Source organism: Pristis pectinata, chromosome 26 (genome assembly GCF_009764475.1).
Source record: "Pristis pectinata isolate sPriPec2 chromosome 26, sPriPec2.1.pri, whole genome shotgun sequence".
Lineage (NCBI taxonomy): Eukaryota > Metazoa > Chordata > Chondrichthyes > Rhinopristiformes > Pristidae > Pristis > Pristis pectinata.
Genome location: NC_067430.1, coordinates 31,496,375 through 31,519,812, shown reverse-complemented (window position 1 = coordinate 31,519,812; position 23,438 = coordinate 31,496,375). Strand labels below are relative to the sequence as shown.

At 40.6% G+C, this 23,438-nt stretch overlaps 1 protein-coding gene across 1 annotated transcript in view; it reads right to left on the bottom strand.

The window, feature by feature from the left end:
- Positions 1 to 23,438, bottom strand: part of cfap74 (cilia and flagella associated protein 74) — a 143,720-nt gene that overhangs the window by 93,426 nt on the left and 26,856 nt on the right. Inside the window, 5 exon segments of the mRNA XM_052039017.1 lie at positions 6,283 to 6,444; positions 7,728 to 7,947; positions 10,714 to 10,868; positions 16,465 to 16,567; positions 17,183 to 17,293. Coding sequence (XP_051894977.1) covers positions 6,283 to 6,444; positions 7,728 to 7,947; positions 10,714 to 10,868; positions 16,465 to 16,567; positions 17,183 to 17,293 — 751 coding nt within the window.

The window sequence follows — 23,438 nt, the reverse complement described above, 5'->3', positions numbered from 1 at the left end:
TCAGTAATTTTCAACTTTTCTTGATTTTATTGTGGTGAAACATTTATATATTTCCTTGATATTTGACATAGGTTTAACAAAGAGCAATGAATTGTGATCAAAGTCTTTCTCCTTATTAACATCTCAAAATTATTTTTGAATCTGTATCTTACCATTAAATAATATCCCAAGTAAACAAATGAGGTAATCTAAGTACAAGGGAGGGAATGTGCAGGATGTCCTTTGACAGGTCATAAATGCAGATTGTTGGTCAGCTGGAAAAATAAGCAGTAGAATCTGAGTGTCTCCCTTCTAACCTATCAAGTAGTATCACCATATTAGGACACGATGCCTGATAGGATGGTAATTCATGTGGCAGTTCTGTACACCACAATCACAGATAGTTTAGACTGGTAAGTAGACCTAAAGGCTGCCTTTTTGCAAGGTACACTTTAAGTGAAAAGTTAATTTTAAATTTTCTGTCTAAACCATTTATTCTTTCAGACAGAAGAAGATGACAAGGCTTATTTTGAAATCTTGAATAACAAATCATCTTAAAATAATGCAGACCAGCTTCTCAGACAATGTTCAAGATTGAAGAGGTTTCAAATTGTAGCCACTTTCATTGAATCATTCAGAAAAATGCTACCAGAGGCAGCAAATTCAAAGCTAGATAAGCTGAATTTTATTGATGAGGTTTACTTTAACAAAAGCAAGGTAAATTATAATCTCAATGGTAAAAGTGATGGGTTGTTTGACGTATTAATTTGGCACAACAATGCTTTCATAAAGTCATAGAGATACAGGACGGAAACAGGCCCTTCGGCCCACCAAATCCGTGCCAACCATCCAACATCTGTTATTTCACTAACCATAACCTAAACAATGTTACCCTCCCCACATTCCCATCAACTCCCCAAGATTCTACCACTCATTTACACATTAGGGGCAATTTACAGCATTAAATTAACCCACCAACCCCCACATTTTTGGGATGTGGGAGAAAACCTGGTGCACCCGGAGGAAACCCATTCAATCATAAGGAGAACGTGCAACCTCCACACAGACAGCACTGGAGGTCTGGGTGGAACCCAGGTTGTTGGCACTGTGAGGCAGCAGTTCTACCTGCTGCACCACTCTATCAACCAAAACACGAGAACATGAATAACAAACCTAGTGTTTACTCAGATCGTGATTCATGGTACACTCCAGTATTGAGTTTAATCCTTGGGAGAATGTTCACAGGTGGACATAAACATCTCACTGGGTTGCATAGGTGATCTTGGGGAAGCTGGAATGCCTTCATTAACTTGGTGCACCAACCATCATATAAGTGCCACTGAGAGGCAGGCGGGTATGATTATGGCTTAAGAAGTCTTGCTCCTGTTCTGTACTGTTATTTTTTTTTACCTGTATTACATCAATGCACTCTGTACTAACCCAATGTAACTGCACTGTGTAATGAATTGACCTGTACGATCGGTTTGTAAGACAAGTTTTTCACTGTACCTCGGTACAAGTGACAATAATGAACCAATACCAATACCGGTACCAATAACATTCCCACACTATCATATGCTTTGGAAGTTCCTTATCAGATAAGAAAGGATCTCCAGAATTATGTTCAGTTCAGGCATGATAAGTTGCTCATTTAGAAAAATATAGCGACATCTGGCAATATATGAAGATTTATTGTAAATGACTAATGGTAGCACAATCTTCATCTTAATGTATCCTGGAAGCCTATAAATCAAAATGAGATACATGCAAAGTGCTAATGAGTTCAACATAGAATTATCAAATTTTGCTTACTTGTGTGCTCAACCTAAGTTCTACTTTCTTTTATTAACTAAATGCAATTATTTAGTGAAAGGAATAGGCTCTGGCCACTTTGGTTTGGTCCCCCTCGACAGCAGGTCAACAATTAATACTATATCAATCAATAATTATCAGTGAAAACTATAAACCACCACATCAATAAATAAAAGAAAACAGAACTTAGGTTGAACGCACAAGTAAACAAAATTTGATAATTCTATCTTGAACTCATTAGCACTTTGCATGTATCTCATTTTGATTTATAGGCTTCCAGGATACATTAAGACGAATATTATGTTACCATTTGTCATTTACAACAAATCTTCACATATTGCCACCATATAAATGTGATATTTAGTATATAAAAGCAGATTTCACTATTTAATGTCTCCTTTAGCACCTGCATCAACTCTCCTCTGCCCTGTCCAACGATTCTGACCTCTGATATCTTTCATAGAAGCTCTGCCGACCTTCTGATACAGGGTTTCGACCCAAAATGTTGAAAATTCCTCCCCCCCCCCCCCCCCCCCAACTGAGTTCCTCCAGTGGACTGTTTGTTGCTCCAGATTCCAGCAACTGCAGTCTCGTGTCTGCCAGCCTTCACTATGGCTAAATCCCTTAGCCTCAACATCTTATGTATGATGTTCAACTTCAAGATCTTAATAACAGAACAGCTATTTCTGACTATGCACACAGAACGCTGGAGGAACTCAGCGGGTCAGGCAGCATCTATGGAGGGGAATGAACAGTCGACGTTTCGGGCCAAGACCCTTCCCCCCCCCACTTTGTTGGCCCCTTCACCCTTTCCCCTCCCCCACCCCTCACGACCTGCCCACCTCCTTCCCCTTATTCCATGGTCCACTGCCGTCCCCTATCAGATTCCTTCTTCAGCCTCTTCCACCGATCACCTCCCAGCTTCTCACATCATTCCCTTTTAACCCCCACTCCCCACCTAGATACCTCCCCGCCCCCCCCTCACCTGGACTCACTATCACCTGCCAGCTCGTGCTCCCCCCCCTCCCTCCTTTTATTCTGGCTTCTGCTCTCTTCCTTTCCAGTCCTGACGAAGAGTCTTGGCCTGAAACATTGACTGTTCATTTCCCTCCATAGATGCTGCCCGACCTGTTGAGTTCCTCCAGCATTTTGTGCGCATTGCTCCAGATTTCCAGCATCTGCAGTCTCTCTTGCATCTCTATTTCAGACTATACTCTCTTTTTGTCTGTACACATTTCCCCTGCATTCCTCCAACTCATGACTCTCAGTCCACACTGTGAAATGAAGATTCACCTTTGCTCCTTCATGAATTATTTCTCAAGTTGTCTGTACCAGCTCATCTGAGGTCCCACTTGCTACGATACCTCTGTGCAACAGGTTTGGGGAGAGGAGTGAAGGACAAACACCAGGACCCCCATGGCTTTGTCATTATCCTGTGTTTCCCAAATCACTCACCATTTCTCGGACTTGGCTACATTGGAGGTATACCGAGAGAAGAGGACGCGGAGTGGTTTTGTCATTCATTGCCATAGCTGGGTTTCTCCATTAAACTCCATAATGCCTGACAATCTGAGCCAAAATGTACTAGAGTCTCAGAGTCATTCAGCACAGAACAGGCCATTCAGCCCACCACATCCATGCTGACCAATGGGGACCCATCCGTATTAATCCCATCTTCCAGCTCTTGTCCATAGCTTCCTATGCCTGGGCGATACAAGTGCTCATCTGTCTGTCAGTGACTCTGCTTCCACACTCTCTCAGGCAGAGTGTTCCAGGTACTTGTCACCCTCTACATCTCGTATTTCATTACCCTAAGTCAATGTCCTCTAGTTTAATCTACATCTGGTATAGGGAATAGTTTTCTGCAGTCTACACTATCTTTGTCCCTTGTTGTTTCTATACCTCAATCATCTCCTCCCTTAGCCCCCCGAGAAAACAGGACCCAGCCTCTCCAAATAACTGAAAACGCTCCATCCCAGGCAACATCCTACTGAGTCTCCTCAGTATTATTATTATTATTATTATTATTATTCCAGGGTTTCCCTAAAAAGCACGATAACCTCTGGCTCCCCTCCATTCATGACAAATTTTATCCAAACCCTTCACCAATTCCAAATGAAAGGAGCTCATGGATCTTTTGACTCTGCCTACTCTGCCATCTCCAGCTCCTTCGTTTTTGTCCCCACCACACTCTAACTCAACCTTCCTTCAGAGTTGTCTGGTTACTCTGTAACATCTCTCCCATTTATTTCCACTCTCTATCTGTACTGCAGGATCTTCTTATCTGATCTCCATCCCACCTAAACTTTTGTTCTCATTTTAAAATCTTCCTTACCCTTCTTTCACCAGACTCATGTATCCCATCCTCCCTTCCGACCCACCCTCATATATTGACCTTTGCACCTGTATTGCTGGGAGAACCTTCACTACCTTTGTCGTACTCTTTACAAGTGCCTTCCTGAATCCTTCACTCCTCTCCTGAAACTGTTAAACCCAAACTTCTGAGCAAGCTTTCAGTAGGAGACACAAGAGACTGAAGATGCTCAAATCTGGAGCAACAAACAAAATGTTGGATGAACTCAATGGGTCAGGCAGTATCTGTGGAGAGAAGTGGACAGTTGATGTTTCAGGTTGACACCCTTCATCTGGACTGGCTTTCAGTTACCTTTTCAAATTTTTCTAACATTTAATTTCCTGAATTGGGACATTTTTTTATTTAAAATATTATTAAAATTGTAGATTCTTTGTTAATTATTTATTTCCTATGGTGAAAACTTGAATCTTTCAGAACATAGGAATTTAACATTAATATTCAATATAGATTTTTTGACATAAGATATGAAATTACAGATAGACATGACCTTGCACCTTATTGTCTGCCTGCACTGCACTTCCTCTGTAAGTGGAACACTTTATTCTGCATTCTGTTATTGTTTTCCCTTGTACTGCCTCAATGCACTGTTGTAATGAAATGATCTGTATGGATGGCATGCAAAACAAAGTTTTTCACTGTACCTCGGTACATGTGACAATGATAAACCAATTTACCAATTAAATTTACATGTGAACATATGAATTAGGCAGAGGAATATTGTGCCTATATACAGTATACTCCACACTTGGAGTATTGTGTTCAGTTCTGGTCGCCTCATTATAGAGAGGATGTGGAAGCTTTAGAGGGTGTGCAGAGGAGATTTACCAGGGTGTTGCCTGGATTGGAGAGGATAGGTTGAGCGAGATAGGGCTTTTCTCTTTGGAGAGAAAGAGGATGAGAGGTGACTTGATAGAGGTGTACAAGATGATAAGAGGCATAGATCGAGTGGACAGTCAGAGACTTTCTCCCAGGGTGACAATGGCTACCATGAGGGGACGTAATTTTAAGGTGATCAGAGGAAAGTATAAGGGGGATGTCAGGGGTAAATTTTTTACACAGAGAGTGGTGGGTGCATGGAACGCACTGCCGGCAGAGGTTGTGGGGGCAGATACATTAGGGACGTTTAAGAGACTCTTAGATAGACACATGAATGATAGAAAAATAGGGGGCTATGTGGGAGGGAAGGGTTAGATCTTAGAGCAGGATAAAATATCGCCACAACATTGTGGGCCGAAGGGCCTGAACTGTGCTGTAGTGTTCTATGTATGTTCTAATAAGCCACTCGGACCCTTAAGCAGCTCTACTATTTAGTAAGATCATGCCAGATCTAATTTTGGTCAGCTGCCACTGGCTCAGTGACTAGGGTGACCTGTCAGCCAGAGATGTCCGTTCACCAACACTTTTAGACCGTTGATGTGTAAAATTATGTCAAGTGTACCTGTCATTGGACATTACAACCCAGCCATGAATGAATAGTGCTGCTTGCTTTGCATCAATGCAATTTATGGAAGTCCTCTAGGAGCCAGGCTCAGCCTGATTCAGAAAGGTATATATTTACCAGCAAACCTTAGGACTCCATTTTACCCATGATACTGACCCCCATTTCCTACAAACCTGCACCCCACTGTCTCCAACTCAGCAATCACCTGACCCAACTATCTTTGGTCACTTACACTTCTTCAGGTCCCTTTAATCCTGCCTCAACTCACTCCATCCCTCTAGCTAGGGCCCTGACTCAGTAACGCCCACCTGACTGACAACTGCAGGCACCCCCACCTCCTACTCCACTATCAATCTTTCCTAATCCACGCCAGCTCCTTGGATCCTCTCCTCTGCAAATATCAGGACCTGGACTTGGACCCATACTTGCTTTTGTTCATGCGCACTGCACTAGCAAAGTGTGCAAAGGAAAGGCCCTTCCCATTGTGAGGCCAGTGAATGAGCCTGGGGACTCCTGACTTCCACCCACAGCACAGCAACCAATCACTGTAATGTCCCTTTGTATCTGCCGATGAATTTCTGGGCTGTACTTTCTCCCATTCCCCCCCGTCTCTACTCCTTGATTGGGGAATTATTGCACAAACACCTATCATTATTAGAAGGATTCTCTTTTATACCTGACATGGTTTCTGCTCATAATCCCAAAGTCCAGAGAATTCAGGCTGATTAAGACTTTCTTCATCCTCATCATCGTTGATGTCTGGTTCGTGATGATCTTGGTTCTGTCCTGTGACAGTTTCTTCCTCTGAATCTGATGAGAGGACTTGCCATTCTTTTTGCTTATAAAAGAAAGCAAATTGATGAAAGTTTATTTATAAGTTTTATTGTGTAGCTATAGGGATTGATCACAGTAGAGTTTGATCATTATGCTCCACATCTTGCCATGTCAGAAACTATAATGCAGTATGTAAGAAGGCAGCCAAAGCAACAAACAGCAGTGTAGATACCTGCAGCTGACTCGATCCTATATTAATTGGCTCTGATTGAGTCCATGGGATGATTTCACACCAGGCAGCTACCTGAAAATCTATTCCTAGGAATCTAATGTGGAAAAAACGCACCAGCAATGTACTGGCCAACAATCAGATAATGCAAAGGTGGGGAAATCAACTACACACTCTACAGTGACCCAACCAACAGAAACAAGAATCTCAGAATCAGAATCAGGTTTACTATCACTGACATATGTTATGAAATGTGTTGTTCTGTGGCACCAGTAAGTGCAAGATGTAAAAATTACCTTAAGTTACCAAATAAATAAATAAATACAAAGCTACTGATGTTTTTGTTTGGTGCCCATTTCCCTAACCCCACCATCAATACCATTGCCTCACTCCAACCTGCTGCTCTTTGCTTAGACTTATTTACCTACTTCTTGTTGTACTAGGCAGTTCCTTCATTCCCTGCCAAGCCATGGGTATATGCAACCTGTGTACTCTCAAGCTCCCACAGCTTGTTCCATAAGTAGTGCCACAGTGATAATTACAGTGGAAATTGCAAAGGTTTCCATCTGAATAGCTCACGTCACTAACTGAATAACTTGATGTAAAAAGGATGTTTTAACTGGTTAATTATACCAGTAGCTACAGAATTAGTGACAGATCTGTACACGCAAATTTTTAGCTCTTTTCACAGCACTAAAAACACATAACGTGCTCAGCAAGTTACGACTTCTGTTGGCTTTGGATAAGGATTTTATGCTCCAACTTGTAATTAGAAGGTTTGATAACTATGATAAACTGCAATGCCATTCAATTAAACATGTACTTAATGTGGAAGCTCAGGAATAAGAATACATATTCTCATTACATCTCAGGTTTCATTCAAACCTTAAATAGAGCAAACTGTTGTCTTCACAGACTTTGATATCAAAATCATAATATTAAGACATACTTTTTATATTCAACATTAAGTCTGAAAATATTTACAACGTATTCTGCAGTGTGTGACAATCTTTTCAGGACAGTCAGAAGGCAAATCTAACTTTTCAAATACTGACACATTGCTATATATACTTAATAAACATAGTATGATTAGCTATCAACTGAATTATTTTACTTACTTCATCGATACTAATAAGTTCTTTGTCTTCAGAAATATTCCCCAGGTACTTGTACAGTTTTTTTTTGGGTTTCCATGCCCCTGAAACATTATCTTGTGTCTTTGATGTTTCAGGGAATAATGCCGGATTGACTCGTTTCTTCTTTTCCATATTGCTTTCTTCTCTAAGGATCTTAGCCATAATTTCCGCCTTCGAAGTTTTCTGCTGCTTTATAAATTCCCTGTCAAAACATCATAAAGATATGACAAATCTCCAGTATAGAGTATATCCACAATAACAGCAGAGAAACAGATCACTTCACCTAACAAGGCCATCCTGTTGTTTTGCATCACAGGATTCTCCTCCTCCTTTAATCTAACTCCATCTTCATACATTTCTACTGCAACCTATGCAATCTACTTATCCATCTTCCCCTTATATACGTATATGTTTACTATTAATCCATATGATAGTAAGTTCCACATTTAACCCAACTTTTATAGTCCAATTACACATTTGCAAAGATTATAGTCTCATTTTATCTTTGTATTAGATATAAACCATGAATTAAACATTAAACATAACAAAGTATTTAAGTTTTGAGCAAGTTATACATACCTTGGATATTAAAGGACCAATTATTATCTAACTACCAACCCAATTTTATGCATAAGGGATTTCAATTCACAGGGCACTGGTAGCACTACAGGAGAAAGAGGGAGCACTTCTGTTAGGATGGGCTTCACTTAAATTGACTTGGGACTATAACTCTACAAAATGAATTACTAGATCTGCAGAGAAAGTGCTAAACCATGTGAAAGAGAGTTCAGTTGATTCTAGAGCCCTAGTTCAGCAAATAAGAGCATGGTCTGACTTCAGTAAATTTCACATGAGCTGAGATATGCAGACTCAGATCCTGATTGGCCAGGGCATGTTAAACTCATAAGGCAGCAGTACCTGAAGGCCTGAGCCAACCACTGAAAGGGAGATTCTGCAAAGCTCCCCTCCCTGGCTGAACAACTCTTCCCTCGAGTTGGTTAAATTTGGGGATGCTCAAGACCCCAGAACTGCAGTAGTGCAGTTCTGAAGGATTATAGGATTGGAGGAGATTACAGAGATAGGCGAGGGCAAGACTATGGAGGGATTTGGAGTTTAAATCTGTGGCATTGCTTAATCGGATCATCAATTCACTTTTGAATGTCCAGATTTCAAAGGAAATAGAAATCTTGTTAAAACTTCAATGGCCCAAGACTAAATGAAATAATCCCTTTCAGGGAGAGTCCCTGTCCCAGTGTTGGTGGGATTTAAACCAAACAAAGTTGCAAATACATTCACTAATGAAGCTGAAAAATACAAAGGAAGAAGTTAGCGAGGTGTAGCACTGAATCTCTCTTACTCCTGAATTTTGAATGGTCCAGTATTCTACCCCAAATGAAACAGCATGAAACTCTTGCAATTTTGCTATGGTTTAGCTGCAATTTAGGTTGATTATTTGGATTTGTGGATACTATTAATACCCACTTCTCTCTGTTGATAAACTATTTTTAGTACAAATACACAGAGATTGTAAGCATACTAAACACTGTTCATATGTCAGACCCAGTGACATATGATCCATATGTGGATCATTTCAAAGGCATTTGGAACAGATTGCATGAAACAGGTATCAAGAAATGGGCTGGCATGTGAATTATTTATAGTTCATGTTAGTTAATATTGGTGTCACTAACTTCACGAGTAATGAGTTAATTTACAGTAACTACTTTTAGCCAGTAAAAGAAGGACATGGATTTTTTTTCAGTTTACACATAAAATTCTATTCTTTGCAAATGTAAAGTTTAACATTCTAAAGCAAGGAAGGCTACTACAGAGATGAACAAGAAGTGTAATTTACTGGTTGCCAGCTGAAAGTAGCAAGATTGCCTCAAATAAAGGACGATGCTTGCTTTGGGGAATGCTTATCCCCACACTATCATTTTCATTTTTCTCAGCCGAAACATTGGTCAAAATATACCATCTGCATAAAGTATTGGTGCAATTTCTCTCCAAAGTGAAGTAAGTGGATAATATTCACGTTGATCACATCTGAAGAGTGCACTGCTGTAAGTGACCATGATTGATTTTACACACAGAATATAGAACATAGAAAAACTACAGCACAATTCAGGCCCTTCGGCCCACAAAGCTGTGCCGAACATGTCCCTACCCTAGACATTACTAGGCTTACCCATAGCCCTTTACTCAGCTCCATGTACCTATCTAACAGTCTCTTGAAAGACCCTATCGTATCCAAAATCCTCTACTCTAGATTTTGCGGGAGAAGTCACTCTGCTTTATTTGAAGGTTTTGCTGCAGATTCTGTTATGCTATTTGCTCTTTGAGTTCTACTAAAAGTTCCTTGAACTTTCTCTCTCCATGGATGCTGCCTAACCTAATGAACATTTGCAACATTTTTCAGTATTTCTTTCAGATTTCCAGTGTCCATGATGCTTTGTTTATGTATTTCTGTTTATTGCCTGCAGACTCATTTCAGTTAGACTCCGTAGGCCATTTGCTGTAATTTATTGTGCTGTTTACACTCACTATTTGCTGTACCAAGCATGACTTTCTGCACATTGTTCCTTGAGCCTAACTCACTGGCTCACTTATTGATGTGAATACTATCTTTGACTTCAGAGGTGTACAAACTTTACTTGCTGAAAACTTGCTGCAGGGAGATTTGTTTCTGCTGGATCCCATCCCTCATCTCCAATGTTAAATTTCAAACATGAATTTTAAATATTTTGTTTTTAATACCCCTTCCAAACTTTATCATTTCCCCCCAAGAAAAAAAACTTCAGCTTGAAAACCTAGGGAATATGAAAAGGAATTAATAATCTTGAAATGCATATATGTGTTCCTGGAAGTTACTGATTTATATTTTTACAGTTACATTCTGAAAGGAAATTCTCACTCAAATGTAAAGTAGGAATGGAACAATGGGGTTGTTGAACAATCAGATACTCACTGTTTCTTTTTCTCAAATTCCTGCTGGTGCTTTGCATAGATAATAAATTGTTGGGCAACTCCACTTTCTAAGATCAGGGTTTCTTTTCTCTTCTGCTTTTGTTTTTCTGATGCGGCCCGAGCTTTTCTTCTCAGCTGTATTGCTCGTTGATTTTCCTATGTGCAAGAGATTTAATTTTATGCAGCAAGTTATTAATTATGAAATCTGGAAAACTTGCAACCTACATTCATTATAGTTCTGCTGCAAGACCACAGATGATAGGAACGCTGCTCAGTGAGTCCACCCACACAAACAACTGAGTCACAAGGTTCTGATTTGAAGTAGGAAGAGAGTAGGAGCAATACAAGCTCAGTAGTGTAGTGGTTAGCGTAACGCTATTACAGCACCAGTGACCCGAGTTCAATTACCGCCGCTGTCTGTAAGGAGTTTGTACGTTCTCCCCGTGTCTGCGTGGGTTTCCTCCGGGTGCTCCGGTTTCCTCCCACATTCCAAAGACGTACAAGTTAGGAGAGTACTTGCAGGCTGCCCCCAGCACATTTTCACTGTGTACATTTCACGACATATGTCAGTGACATATTTCACTGTGTGTTTCGATGTACTTGTGACTAATAAATAAATATCTTATCTTACATAGGGGGAGAATTAGCCAGGTTTCAAGCATTTATTTACTAATGCTAATGGAAGCATTCAGAAAAACAAATGGTCATGATTTTTTTTATATGTTTGAGATGTGGGCATCACCAAAAAAACCTGGTTTCATTTCTCATTCCTAATTGCCCTCAAGAAGCTGGTGTGAGTCACTCTCAGTTGCTCCAGGTGGGTTGAGTGAATTCTTACACTTCTGTTGGGTAGAGAGTTGTAAGATTTTCTCTTAGTGACAATAAAGCAGCAGCAAAACATTTTCAATCAGGATATGGTTTGAACTGGAGTGAAACATGCAGACAGTAGTGTTGGCAAATGTTTACTGTCCTTGATCTCTTGGTGGTAGCTTTTGCAGGGTTAGGACTTGCTGCCAAAGATACCTTGGCAAGAAGCTGTACCCAGCTCCTATTTGAGATTAGTCAGTAGCCTTTTGGGAACTGCTAGTACAAGACATTCCAACCTCTTACACCAATTTGCTTTCAGCAAGTTATGCAAGGTGCACCTTTCTAACTAAAACGTTATTCAATGAGTTGACTTCATTAGAGGAGAAGCTCAGTGCACTACAAGTGCATGCAGTATCCAACAAGCAGTTGTTCTGATGTCACTCCCTTTGGTTCTTTAGTTTTATCTGTGACTATTTGCAAAAACTGGTCAAGACACTCGTGATATCATAACAGAGACACTAATATTTCTATTTTTAGAAAAATCAGGCATGGAAATATCATGGAAACTCAGTCACTGCAGCAAATTAACATAAAAGTTTGATAAAGTTCACTGAAACCAGGGCAGATGGAGAGTTAACTCTTAGCCATTTTCTCCTTTTTTTGTGGAGACACGAGAGGCGGCAGATGCTGGAATCTGGAGCAACACACAATCTGCTGGAGGAACTCAGCAGGTCCAGCAGTATCTGTGGGGGGAAAGGAATTGTCGATGCAGGCTTTCCGCCCACAGATGCCGCTCGACCTGCTGAGTTTCTCCTGCAGACTGTTTATTGCTCCTTTGTTGTAATGCAAGCACTGCCTTCATGCCATTTATTAGTTTTCTTCGTGGTATTAATTAGGTTAAAGAGGAGATGAAACGGATGAACCGCTTTCATTCCATAGGTGCTGGCTTTATTCATAGGTACTTCTTTTCTCTCCAGTTGCAGCAGTCAGAGCAGCAGAGGGGAGGAGCTAGCAGTTTTTTTAAAAAGTTGTGTGATTGGAAAACTGAAAGGTCTGAAGGTAGATAAGTCACCTGGACCAGATGGACTACACCCCTTGAAAGAGATAGCTGAAGAGATTGTGGAGGTATTAGTAGTGATCTTTAAAGAATCACTAGGTTCAGGAACGGTTCTGGAGGACTGGAAAATCACAAATGTCACTCCACTCTTTAAGAAGGGAGGGAGACAAAAGACAGGAAATTATAGGCCAGTTAGCCTGACTTCAGTGGTTGGTAAGATGTTAGAGTCCATTATTAAGGATGAGGTTTCAGGGTACTCGGAAGCACATGATAAAATAGTCCAAAGAAGATTGGCTGACTAGCAGAAGGCAAAGAGTGGGAATAAAGGGGGCCTTTTCTGGTTGGCTGCCGGTGACTAGTGGTGTTCTGTAGGGGTCGGTGTTGGGTCCACTACTTTTCATGTTATACGTATGTTAATGATCTGAATGACGGAATTGAGGGCTTCGTGGCCAAGTTTGTGGATAATACAAAGATAGGTGGAGGGGCAGGTAGTGTTGAGGAAACAGGGAGTCTGTAGAAGGACTTGGACAGGTCGTGAGAATAGGCCGAGAAGTGGCAGATGGAATACAGTGTAGGGAAGTTTCTCAGTCATGCACTTTGGTGGAAGGAATAAAAGCATAGACTATTTTTTAAACGGGGAGTGAATTCAGATATCAGAGGTGCAAAGAGACTTGGGAGTCCTAGTGCAGGCTGAGTCGTTAGTAAGGAAGGCAAATGCAATGTTAGCATTCATTTCGAGAGGACTAGAATATAAAAGCAAGGTGTTGGTCAGACCACATTTGGAGTATTGTGAGCAGTTTTGGGCCCCATGTCTAAGGAAGGATGTGCTGGCATTGGAGCGGGTCCGGAAGATGTTTACAAGAATGATCCTGGGAATGAAAGTCTAGGACCAGAGGGCACAGCCTCAGAATTGAAAGACATTCCTTTTAGAACAGAGATGAAGAGGAGTTTCTTTAGCCAGAGGGTGATAAATCTGTGGAATTCATTGCCACAGACAGCTGTGGAGGCCAGGTCATTGGGTATATTTAAAGCAGAGGTTGTTAGGTTCTTGATTAGTGAGGGTGTCAAAGGTTACAGGGAGAAGGCAGGAGAATGGGGTTGAGAGGGAAAAATAAATTAGCCATGATCGAATGGCGGAGCAGACTCAAAGTGTCTTATGATCTCAGACTAGTTACCACAATATGTACTCACAGCCAGAAGTTTCTAGTTTATATACATTACTGCAATTTGGATTGTCATATTCAAAAGGGAGAACTCTTCAGAATGAAAAGCTCTTTCCTCCCCTGTTAAATTTTAAATGTGTTGAGAAAATAGGCATCAAACATTCAGTACAGTTGTATAAGCTAGATAAGTCTACAACTGATCCAGGCTTCCAAACAACCCTCTGAATTATTTGCAAACCCACAAGACAACCACCTGAGTTTATATTCCTGATGAAATGAAAGCCCGGCTCTTGGACAACATCCTTCAAGTGTTCTCACACCAAGACTAAAGATGCCAAGTATACCAACACTAAATAAAATACTCTGTATCTACATAAACATGACTAGGACAGAGCTTTCAATATCAACAAAAAACTTTCAGTTCATCTCCAAACACATTAACTACACTCAAACTAGGCAGTAAATAAATCCATTGGTTGATATTTCTGTAAATCCATTTCTTTCACTTCAGCTAGATATTTTCTGAGTATTTCTAAATGCCTTTCAGTTTATAATTGTTGCAGCTGAGAGGAACTTGCATGAAATAACCTTAGGTGCCCTAAACGTGAGAAAGTCATTGGTTTATTGTAGCCACAGGCTTAAATGAGTTTGTATAAATCCCATGCATTATGTTAGGGATTATCCTGGAGTTATGAAATTATGGATAGCATAATTATGGATTAATTAAAATGAGAACCAGTCTTCAGGAAATAAAATCTGTTCACAATTTAACTTTAACTGATGCTTTGAGATCATTGAAACCAATCATTGGGTGTGGGACATTGATTCTGCACCATTGAAACATACAGGGGAAGACAATGGATGAATGTTCATGTTAATTGGTGAACATTGAAAACTTCAGGATGAGATCAGAGAAGGCATTAAGTGGCCATGTCCTGTTTGTATCCCTGTCACTTAATGCACAGTTCAGGACAGGTCTGCTTTGTCACTTAATATTCTGGCCAGTTGTATATTCAGGGAACCATTCCTCAGCACTGTAGCAAAAGGGTATATTTTTGGTGTCTGGAGTTTGTACTCAGAGGCTTTCAGAACAGACAGCAGTATTGAACATTCAAAGAGGTTCTGCTAGTTCGGATGTGCTCCCATTGTAAATATGTAATTCTGCAGTTACCTGACTATGTTCAAAATGTTAGTTAAGTAGGTGACTATAGCCATTGAATCTGTAGTTAATAGCGTATTGTTATAAACTGTTGTAGCGGCTAGCGTAACTCTATTACAGTGCTAGCGACCCAGGTTCAATTCTAGCTGTTGTCTGTAAGAAGTTTGTACATCCTCGCTGTGACTGCATAGGTTTCCTCCAGGTGCTCTGGTTTCCTCCCACATTCCAAAGTCATGAGGGTTAGGAAGTTGTGGGCATGCTATGTTGGCGCCGGAAGCGTGGCGACACCTGCGGGCTGCCCCCAGAACACTACGCAAAAGATGCATTTCACTGTGTGTTTCAATATACATGTGACTAATAAAGAAATCTTATCTTATCTAAACAGTATAAAACATTGTGTCAGGAGAGTGAGATTCTCTTAAACTCTCTCTCCAGAAGATCTGCCATGTGAATAAAGACTTCTTATATTTCCCAGTTACAACTTCTGCGTGGCTCAGTTCAGTCAGCCACAACACGTTGTTACTATCTCTCAAGGCAACCAGACATTTATTGAATTATCCACTTAACCAATTATTGGGTTTACAAGTTGATCCTATTAAAAGCTTGTTCAAAGCTAATCTGCATATCAGAACACCGCATCAGATGCAACAGGTCTGATTTTCACATGGTTAGCACACCATGTCCATCAAGATGCTGAGGAGAAGAAGGGGTGGGGTCTCTTTAGCCCAGGATTACTGCCAACTTTGCACATAACATCCCTTTCTAGACAACCCTAAGCTTTGCTCACTGGCAAATATTCATAGGAAATTTAAAGGAATATAAAATGAACTAAAACAATATTGCTCATATCATTAATCTGCTGTAAACTTTAAAAAATACACTTTTCTTCCACAATTTTCATTACTTATTATTTTTTCTTTAAATTCCTCGGATCAATCGGAGCTGTTCCACAACTTGTATCCAACACAAGCCAAGTGCAAACTTCCCATACAGGGGCTCCCTGGGTTATGGAAGACCTGACTTATGGAAATCCAACTTTACACAAATATTTAAAGAATTTTTCAAGATAGTAATAATAATAATAATAAAATATTTTGTGGAATTCATTAACAACTGGATACAACATATGTTCCATTAGTTTAATTATGGATAGTGTTAGAGCGAATATAGAAGAAATTTGATGAAGTGAAAGAATTATAGCAAATGTATGTAGAGTGATATGACATGGGTTACTATAGAAAACGGATGTTTCTGACATGGCGAAACTGGTTTACAAATAGTTCTCAGGATTGGAACCGTTATGTAACCGTTATGCAATCTGTATTCTCTGGGAAATACCCAGTTTTCACTCTGGTGGCTCAAATGAGATTGAAGCCCATTGTGTAGGGAAACATGCATTAAAAAATACACCTGGGAAGTATTCTAAAGATTTAAGGCAATAATATATTATGATACTACACCATATCATCTTGGATTTTGATTGCTCTGCAATTTAACTTCTGTCAATTAATAAAAATACTGTAAGTTAGATCTCTTTATAAAGTTAGATATCAAAGCACCATTTACTTGGTTCAACTCAATGTTCTTCTTCAGCGACAATACACTTTGCATCCTTTTCTCCAGGTCTTCCCTTATCTGTAGTTCTTTTACAGCTTGTTCTTCACGAACTCTAGATTAAGAAACATCACATTATGTTTTGGTGTATAATTTTTTTCTCTGCACCATTCCCAGCAGGATTAATGATCACAAAAATTGCCTAATATTAAATCAACTGTTACTGTTGCACAATTATTAAATCCCAGAAGCTTGCCAAGTTTCTGGTTCCTGAGCAGTTTTGATAGGTTCACATTGGCACTATTCTAATAACACAGCCTTGGTTGCTTCAGGTAAACGATATCATACCAGCTAAGTGAACATGTTTACATTTTTCCATGTTTGATAAGGTATGGAATAATTTACACCTCTAATGAGATAAAATTGTTGCTGAATGCTGGAGGAGAAGAAAGCTGGAGAAGTATCTGTAAATCTACAACTCAAATGGAAGATTTGGCGCATTAGAACTAGATCATGATGACTCTGAATGAAATAATAAAGATAAACTAGTGAGATGAGAGATGAATATTAAAGAAAATAGTAAGGAATAATTGGGATAATTCCATTGTAAAAATCTCATAATTTACTGGTTCCCATTCTCAAATATTGTAAGGAGCAAAATGACCACAAGTAGAATTCTCATAAATATAAAAAATATTCTATTTCATCCAGTCCCGCCTTTCAGATTTACCTTGCCATAGATTCCTTCAGAAACTGTATTGCTTTCTGATTGTATTTTTTAGCGTTCTCCACTGCTTTCCTGTGTTCCATTTCTTGATCTTTAAGATCTTTCATGGGTTTCCTGTACATGGAGAGAACATCGTACATATCAGCATTACAATTTGTCATCTATCCCTTCCAGGGAGATTACTTACAGTCCTGAGAACCACTGGAGTACAATGCCGGGCAACTTTCAAGGCTTGAAACCAACATATTACTTGGAAGCATATTTACTTCACACATCTTCTAACTGTTACATTATCCCTTTATTTTACTGTCTGTGTCACTTGTGTTTTCTTTCTTTCACTTTTCTTTCAAATAAGTACAGGACCTGCTTAGTACAGGGCAAAGAGCTGTAAAACAGTTCATTTTAATTCTAGAGCAACTCACAAAACGCTGGAGGAACTCAGTGGGTCGGGGAGCATCTGTGGGGGGAAATGGGCAGTCGACATTTCGGGTCGAGACCCTTCAACTGAGCTGGTCCCCGGCTTACATAAGGCTTCCAGTCCGATGAAGGGTCTCGGCCCGAAACTTCAACTGTCCTTCTCCCTCCACAGACGCTGCCCGACCCGCTGATTTCCTGCAGCATCTTGTGTCTTGCTCCAGATTCCAGCATCCACAGTCTCCTGTGTCTCCATAAATCTAATTCTAGTGGTGGTTCTATATATTACCATTATTCCTTAAGCAATACAGTTTTTAAAATTTTAAATAAGCTGAAAATACTGGTGTTAATAACCTGTGATGAAAAGGACAATCTGATTTATGCTTTGCCTGATTTCCCCAAGGAGACGGAAACCAAACTGATGGCCCATTTACTGACACTCCATTTTCTCCTGACTATAGAAGTTAATCTCATCTCCAATTTTTTTACTAAACGTATTAAAGGTATTAATGTCAGGGGACTGTCGATGGAATAATATATAATTAGCTTGAGTGACATACTGCTTCATCTACTTTCATTGGATGGTTATCAGGTTCAGTGCTTATTCCTAAATCCCAGAGGCTGACATTTTGTGTAAGCAGATGGACTCTTCCGACCTTTGGTAGAGGATCTTCCTTGGGTGCTATGTGGTTCATCTGCTTACAGACAGGAAGAATTTTTATTTATAACACTTCTTGCTGAGTTTGGCTGGAAGAACAGTTGGAAAGGCAACAAAATTACTTTGAAAGAACAAACATTTCCTGATTTAGCCCATAAACAGAAAATTATGCCAAGAACCATGCTGATTACGAAAGAATGAGAGGGGACTGAAAATTAAAATAAAAGGGATAAAGAGTGCAAATGAGAAATGATTAGCTAAAGGGAATCTATAGGAGTTCCATCAGTATAGTCAAAAATCACATGGCTGACTGAGGCTTATTAAGGACAAAAAGTCAGAACTTGCACATGGGCAGTTTTAAGGTACTAAGTACGTACTTTGTATCTGTCTTCACCTAGGAAGGGTGTGATTCCGTAATTATAATGAAAGAGGAGATAGTTGTGACATTGGATATGTTACAATTGATAGTATGGTGGTGTTAGAAAGGTTGGCTGAACTCAAAGTAGGTGGGTTACCAGGATCGGATGGGATGAATCTCAGGATTCTGAGGGAAGTTTAGGTGTAAATCATGGGGGCACTAACATAATCTTTCAGTGCTCTTTGGATATACGAGGAGGTGGTGGAATCAGATGTGTTGCCAGAGGAGGTGGTGGAAACAAATACAATCACTATGTTTAAGAGGCATTTAGACAGATACTGAGATAGACAAGGTGTAGAAGGCTTTGGTCCTAATGCAGGCAAATGGGATTAATGTAGATGGGGTAAAGGTTGGCATGGATGTGGTGGGCTGAAGGGCCTGCTTCTGTTCTGTATGACTCTATGAGTGGTGCCAGTGGACTGGAGAATGATGAATGTTACTCCTTTGTTGAAAAAAAGGGAGCAAGGATAAATCTAGCAACTATAGGCCAGTCAGTTTAACTTCAGTGGTGGGAAAGCTTTTCGAAACATTGATCTGGAACAGGATTAACATGGAGGAAAGTGGATTCAATAAGGCAAACCAGCATGGATTTGTTGAGGGTAGATTGTGTTTAACCGATTAGATAGAAAATTTTGATAAAGTAATGGACAGAGTTGATGAGGGTAATGTAGTCGCTGACATAATGTAAGTGCCACATAACAGGCTTGTGAGCAAAGTTGAAGCACATGGCATAATAAGAACATTGATTGCATGCATAGGAAACTGGCTAACTAACAGATGAACAAGGTCCATGGTGAAAGACTGTTTTTCAGACTGGAGAAATAGTAGTGTTCCCAAGGAATCAATGTTGGGCCATTGTTTTCTTTTGATTTCTGTTAATGGCCTTGGCTTGGAAGTGCAAGGCATAATTTCTAGTCAGCAGATGACACAGCCCTTGGCAATGTTGTGAACTGTGAGGAAGAGAGTGACCCAATGCAGCAGAGTGGAATGGGCAGATTGAGTTTAGTGCAGAGAAATAAAAGGAGAGGCATTTTGATGGGAAGAAAGAGGAGAGGCAATATAGAATAAAGGGCACTGTTCCAAAAAGGGACGGAGGAACAGAGGGACCTGGGAGATGGGTGAACAAGTCACTGAAAGTGAAGGGCAGGTTGAGAAAGTGGTTAATGAGCCATTCACAGTTGTGAACTTTATCAATAGAAGCACAGTGTATCAAAGCAGGAAAATCATGTTGAACGTTGACATCAGTGTCAACTAGTAGACACAGGCCCAACTAGTACAGCCACTGTCTCACAGCTCCAGTGACCTGGGATCAATCCTGGTCTCCAGAGATGTCAGTGTAGGTCTGTGCAGAGCTTGCATGTTTGCTCCATGATGACGTGGATTTCCTCTGGGTGCTCTGTGCCAGAAGGAAACCTGCACCATATATGGAATGCTGCATTCCATTCTGTTCACCTCTTCATAGGAAGGATGTGAAACCATGAGAGAAGATCCAGAACAGACTTGTGAGACAGGTTCCTGGGATGAGAGAACTATAGTTGCAAGGATATTGGTGGAGGGGTCGAGGACTATGGATCATAGATATAAATGGAAGAGAATTAAAAGTAACACAAGAAAAATCTTCTTCATGCAGTATGTGGCTGGAATCTAGAATATCCTGCCTGCAGGTTTGGTGAAGGCAAGTTCCAATGTGCCCTTCGATGGGAATTAGATAAATACCTGCTGAGGAAAAACTTGCAAGGCCCCGGGGATGGGGACTTGGGGTGGGGTATGGTGGGTGGAACCAGTGAGTTGTATTGGTAGCAAGCCTGCAAGGACACAATGTGCGAAAAGCTCTCCTTCTGTGTTGCAAGCATGTTGTGATTCACTGAAATGGATAACTGCAGTTGGTGGGTTTGGAGCTTTCTTTTCAAATCTATCTATCTGTTTTCATTAAACTGTAACCTCCTGTTCAATGAAGAAATATTTCAATGGATGATTATTCCTAAACTATATTAATCTATTCAGAATAAATATTTGTAAGGATTCTGCTCTAAGTATTACATCATCTAATGCTGGCCTTAGATTGATAAGAACATAAAAAATAACAACAGGAGCAGACATTCAGTCCCTCGCATCTGCTCTGCCATTCAATAAGACCATAGCTGATCTTTTACCCCAGTGCCCCTGTCCTGTATTACATCTATATGCCTTGATTCCCTCAACATCTAAAAATCTATAAACCTCCACCTTGAATACGCTCAGTGACTGAGACTTCACAACCCTCATGGGTAGAGAATAATAAAGATTCATTACTGTCTGTGTGAAAAAAATTCACTTTGCTGATCCCTTATCTTGAGGCTGTGACTCCTGGTTCAAGATACTCCTGCCAGGGGAATCATTATTCTGGTTTCTACACTAAATTCTGTAAGAATTTTGTATGAGATCACCTTTCATCCTTCTAGAATCTAGAGAGTATGGGCCCAGTCTGCCCAATGTCTCTGTATAGGACCAACTCACACAACACAGGTATCTGATGAACCTTCAACACACTCCCTTTGTTGCAAACATGTGTTTCCTTGGAAGCGAGGCTAGACCTGGTATACAGTTTCACCAGGGCTTAACAGGAGTAAGACATCTTTATTATGAGGACATAAGTACAAGAATAAAGGCCAACATTCCATTTGTCTTCCTAATTGCTTGTACTTGCACATTAACTTTCAGTGATTTGTGTACATGAACAACCAGATCCAGCTGAACACTAGTATCTTTCAAGCTCGCACCATTTAAAAGATACACTGCTTTTCTTTTTTTTACCAAAGTGGAGGACTTTACCTTTTTTCCACATCATATTCCATCATCCATTCACCTAGCTGGTCTATATCCCCTGAAGCCTCTCTGCATCCTCCTCAATAATCATTTGGCATTTTGTTTTATAGCTCTACCAACTGTGAAAATGCCAAATGATTATTAACTGCAGTCAATGTATAAGTCATATTCCTGAGTTGAATAAGAGGCCTGAATATTTTCAGTTTCTGTGAAAAGTAAGTATTAAGTTGGCAGTTGAGATTTCTTTAGCATTAGAATACAAATGGACAATGATAGCAGATGCATATGGCTCATACACTTCAGGAACCATGTTCCCATCAGACATGCTTCTGTTAGGACCTCATAGAGTTGGAAGAGAATATTTTATTGTTATTAGTTTAATCTGGATTTAAATATATATCTCCCAGATAAATAGGTTGCATGTTAATCTAGTGTGTCATTTAATCTTTGTTCAATCATTCTCAACAGACCAGACGATGAATGAAACATCACAACACAAGGTGGTAGCAGGAAGAAAAGGCTGCTCAGCCCAACTAGCTACCTTTTCTCCATTTGTCTCCAACCCCCCCGCTGAATTAGGGACAGCCAGCATGGCTTTGTGAAGGGAAGACCTTGCCTCACAAGCCTGATAAGATTTCTTTGAGGAGGTGACGAGGAAGATTGATGAGGGTAGTGTGGTGGATGTGGTCTATATGGATTTTAGTAAGGCGTTTGATAAGGTTCCTCATGGTAGGCTTCTTCAGAAGGTCAGAGGCCAAGGGATCCAGGGAAGCTTGGCTGTGTGGATTAGGAATTGGCTTGCCTGTAGAAAGCAGAGGGTTGTGGTGGAAGGAGTGCCCTTGGATTGGAGGGCAGTGACTAGTGGTGTCCCACAGGGTTCTGTTCTGGGACCTCTACTTTTTGTGATATTTATAGATGACTTAGATGAGGGAGTGGAAGGCTGGGTTAGTAAGTTTGCGGACGACACTAAGATCGGCGGTGTTGTGGATAGTGTGGAGGGCTGTCGGAGCTTACAGAGGGATATTGATAGGATGCAGAGCTGGGCTGACAAGTGGCAGATGGAGTTTCAATCCGGAGAAGTGTGAGGTGGTACACTTTGGAAGGACAAACTCCAGGGCAGAGTACAGGGTAAAGGCAAGGTACTTGGCAGTGTAGAGGAGCAGAGGGATCTGGGGGTTCATATTCACAGTTCACTGAAAGTTGCCTCACAGGTGGATAGAGCAGTTAAGAAGGCCTATGGGAATGTTAGCTTTCGTAAGTCGTGGGATTGAGTTTAAGAGCCGCGAAGTGATGATGCAGCTTTACAAAACTCTAGTTAGACCACATTTAGAGTACTGTGTTCAGTTCTGGTCGCCGCATTATAGGAAGGATGTGGAGGCGCTGGAGAGGGTGCAGAGGAGATTTACCAGGATGCTGCCTGGATTAGAGTGTATGGAATATGAGGAGAGGCTTAAGGTGCTAGGGCTTTATTCACTGGAAAGGAGGAGGATGAGAGGAGACATGATAGAGGTATATAAAATATTGAGAGGAATAGATAGAGTAGACAGTCAGCGCCCCCTTCCCAGGGCACCAATGCTCAAGACAAGAGGGCATGGCTTTAAGGTTATGGGTGGGAGGTTCAGGGGAGATGTCAGGGGGAGGTTTTTCACCCAGAGAGTGGCTGGTGCATGGAATGCACTGCCTGGGGTGGTGGTGGAGGCAGATACATTGGACAGGTTCAAGATTTTGTTGGATAGGCATATGGAGGAATGTGAGATAGAGGGATATGCGGGAGGAAAGGGTTAGATAGTGTGAGGGTGGTTTGATGGAAGGGCCTGTTTTGTGCTGTATGGTTCTATGGTTCTATGGAAACTAAATCACTACAATTTCCCTCTGAGTGCTTCAGCTGACTCAGTGCAAAAGATTTTACCAATGTACATTCTCAGTAAGGAAACTTATCCACCAGACATGTAAATCGTTATGAA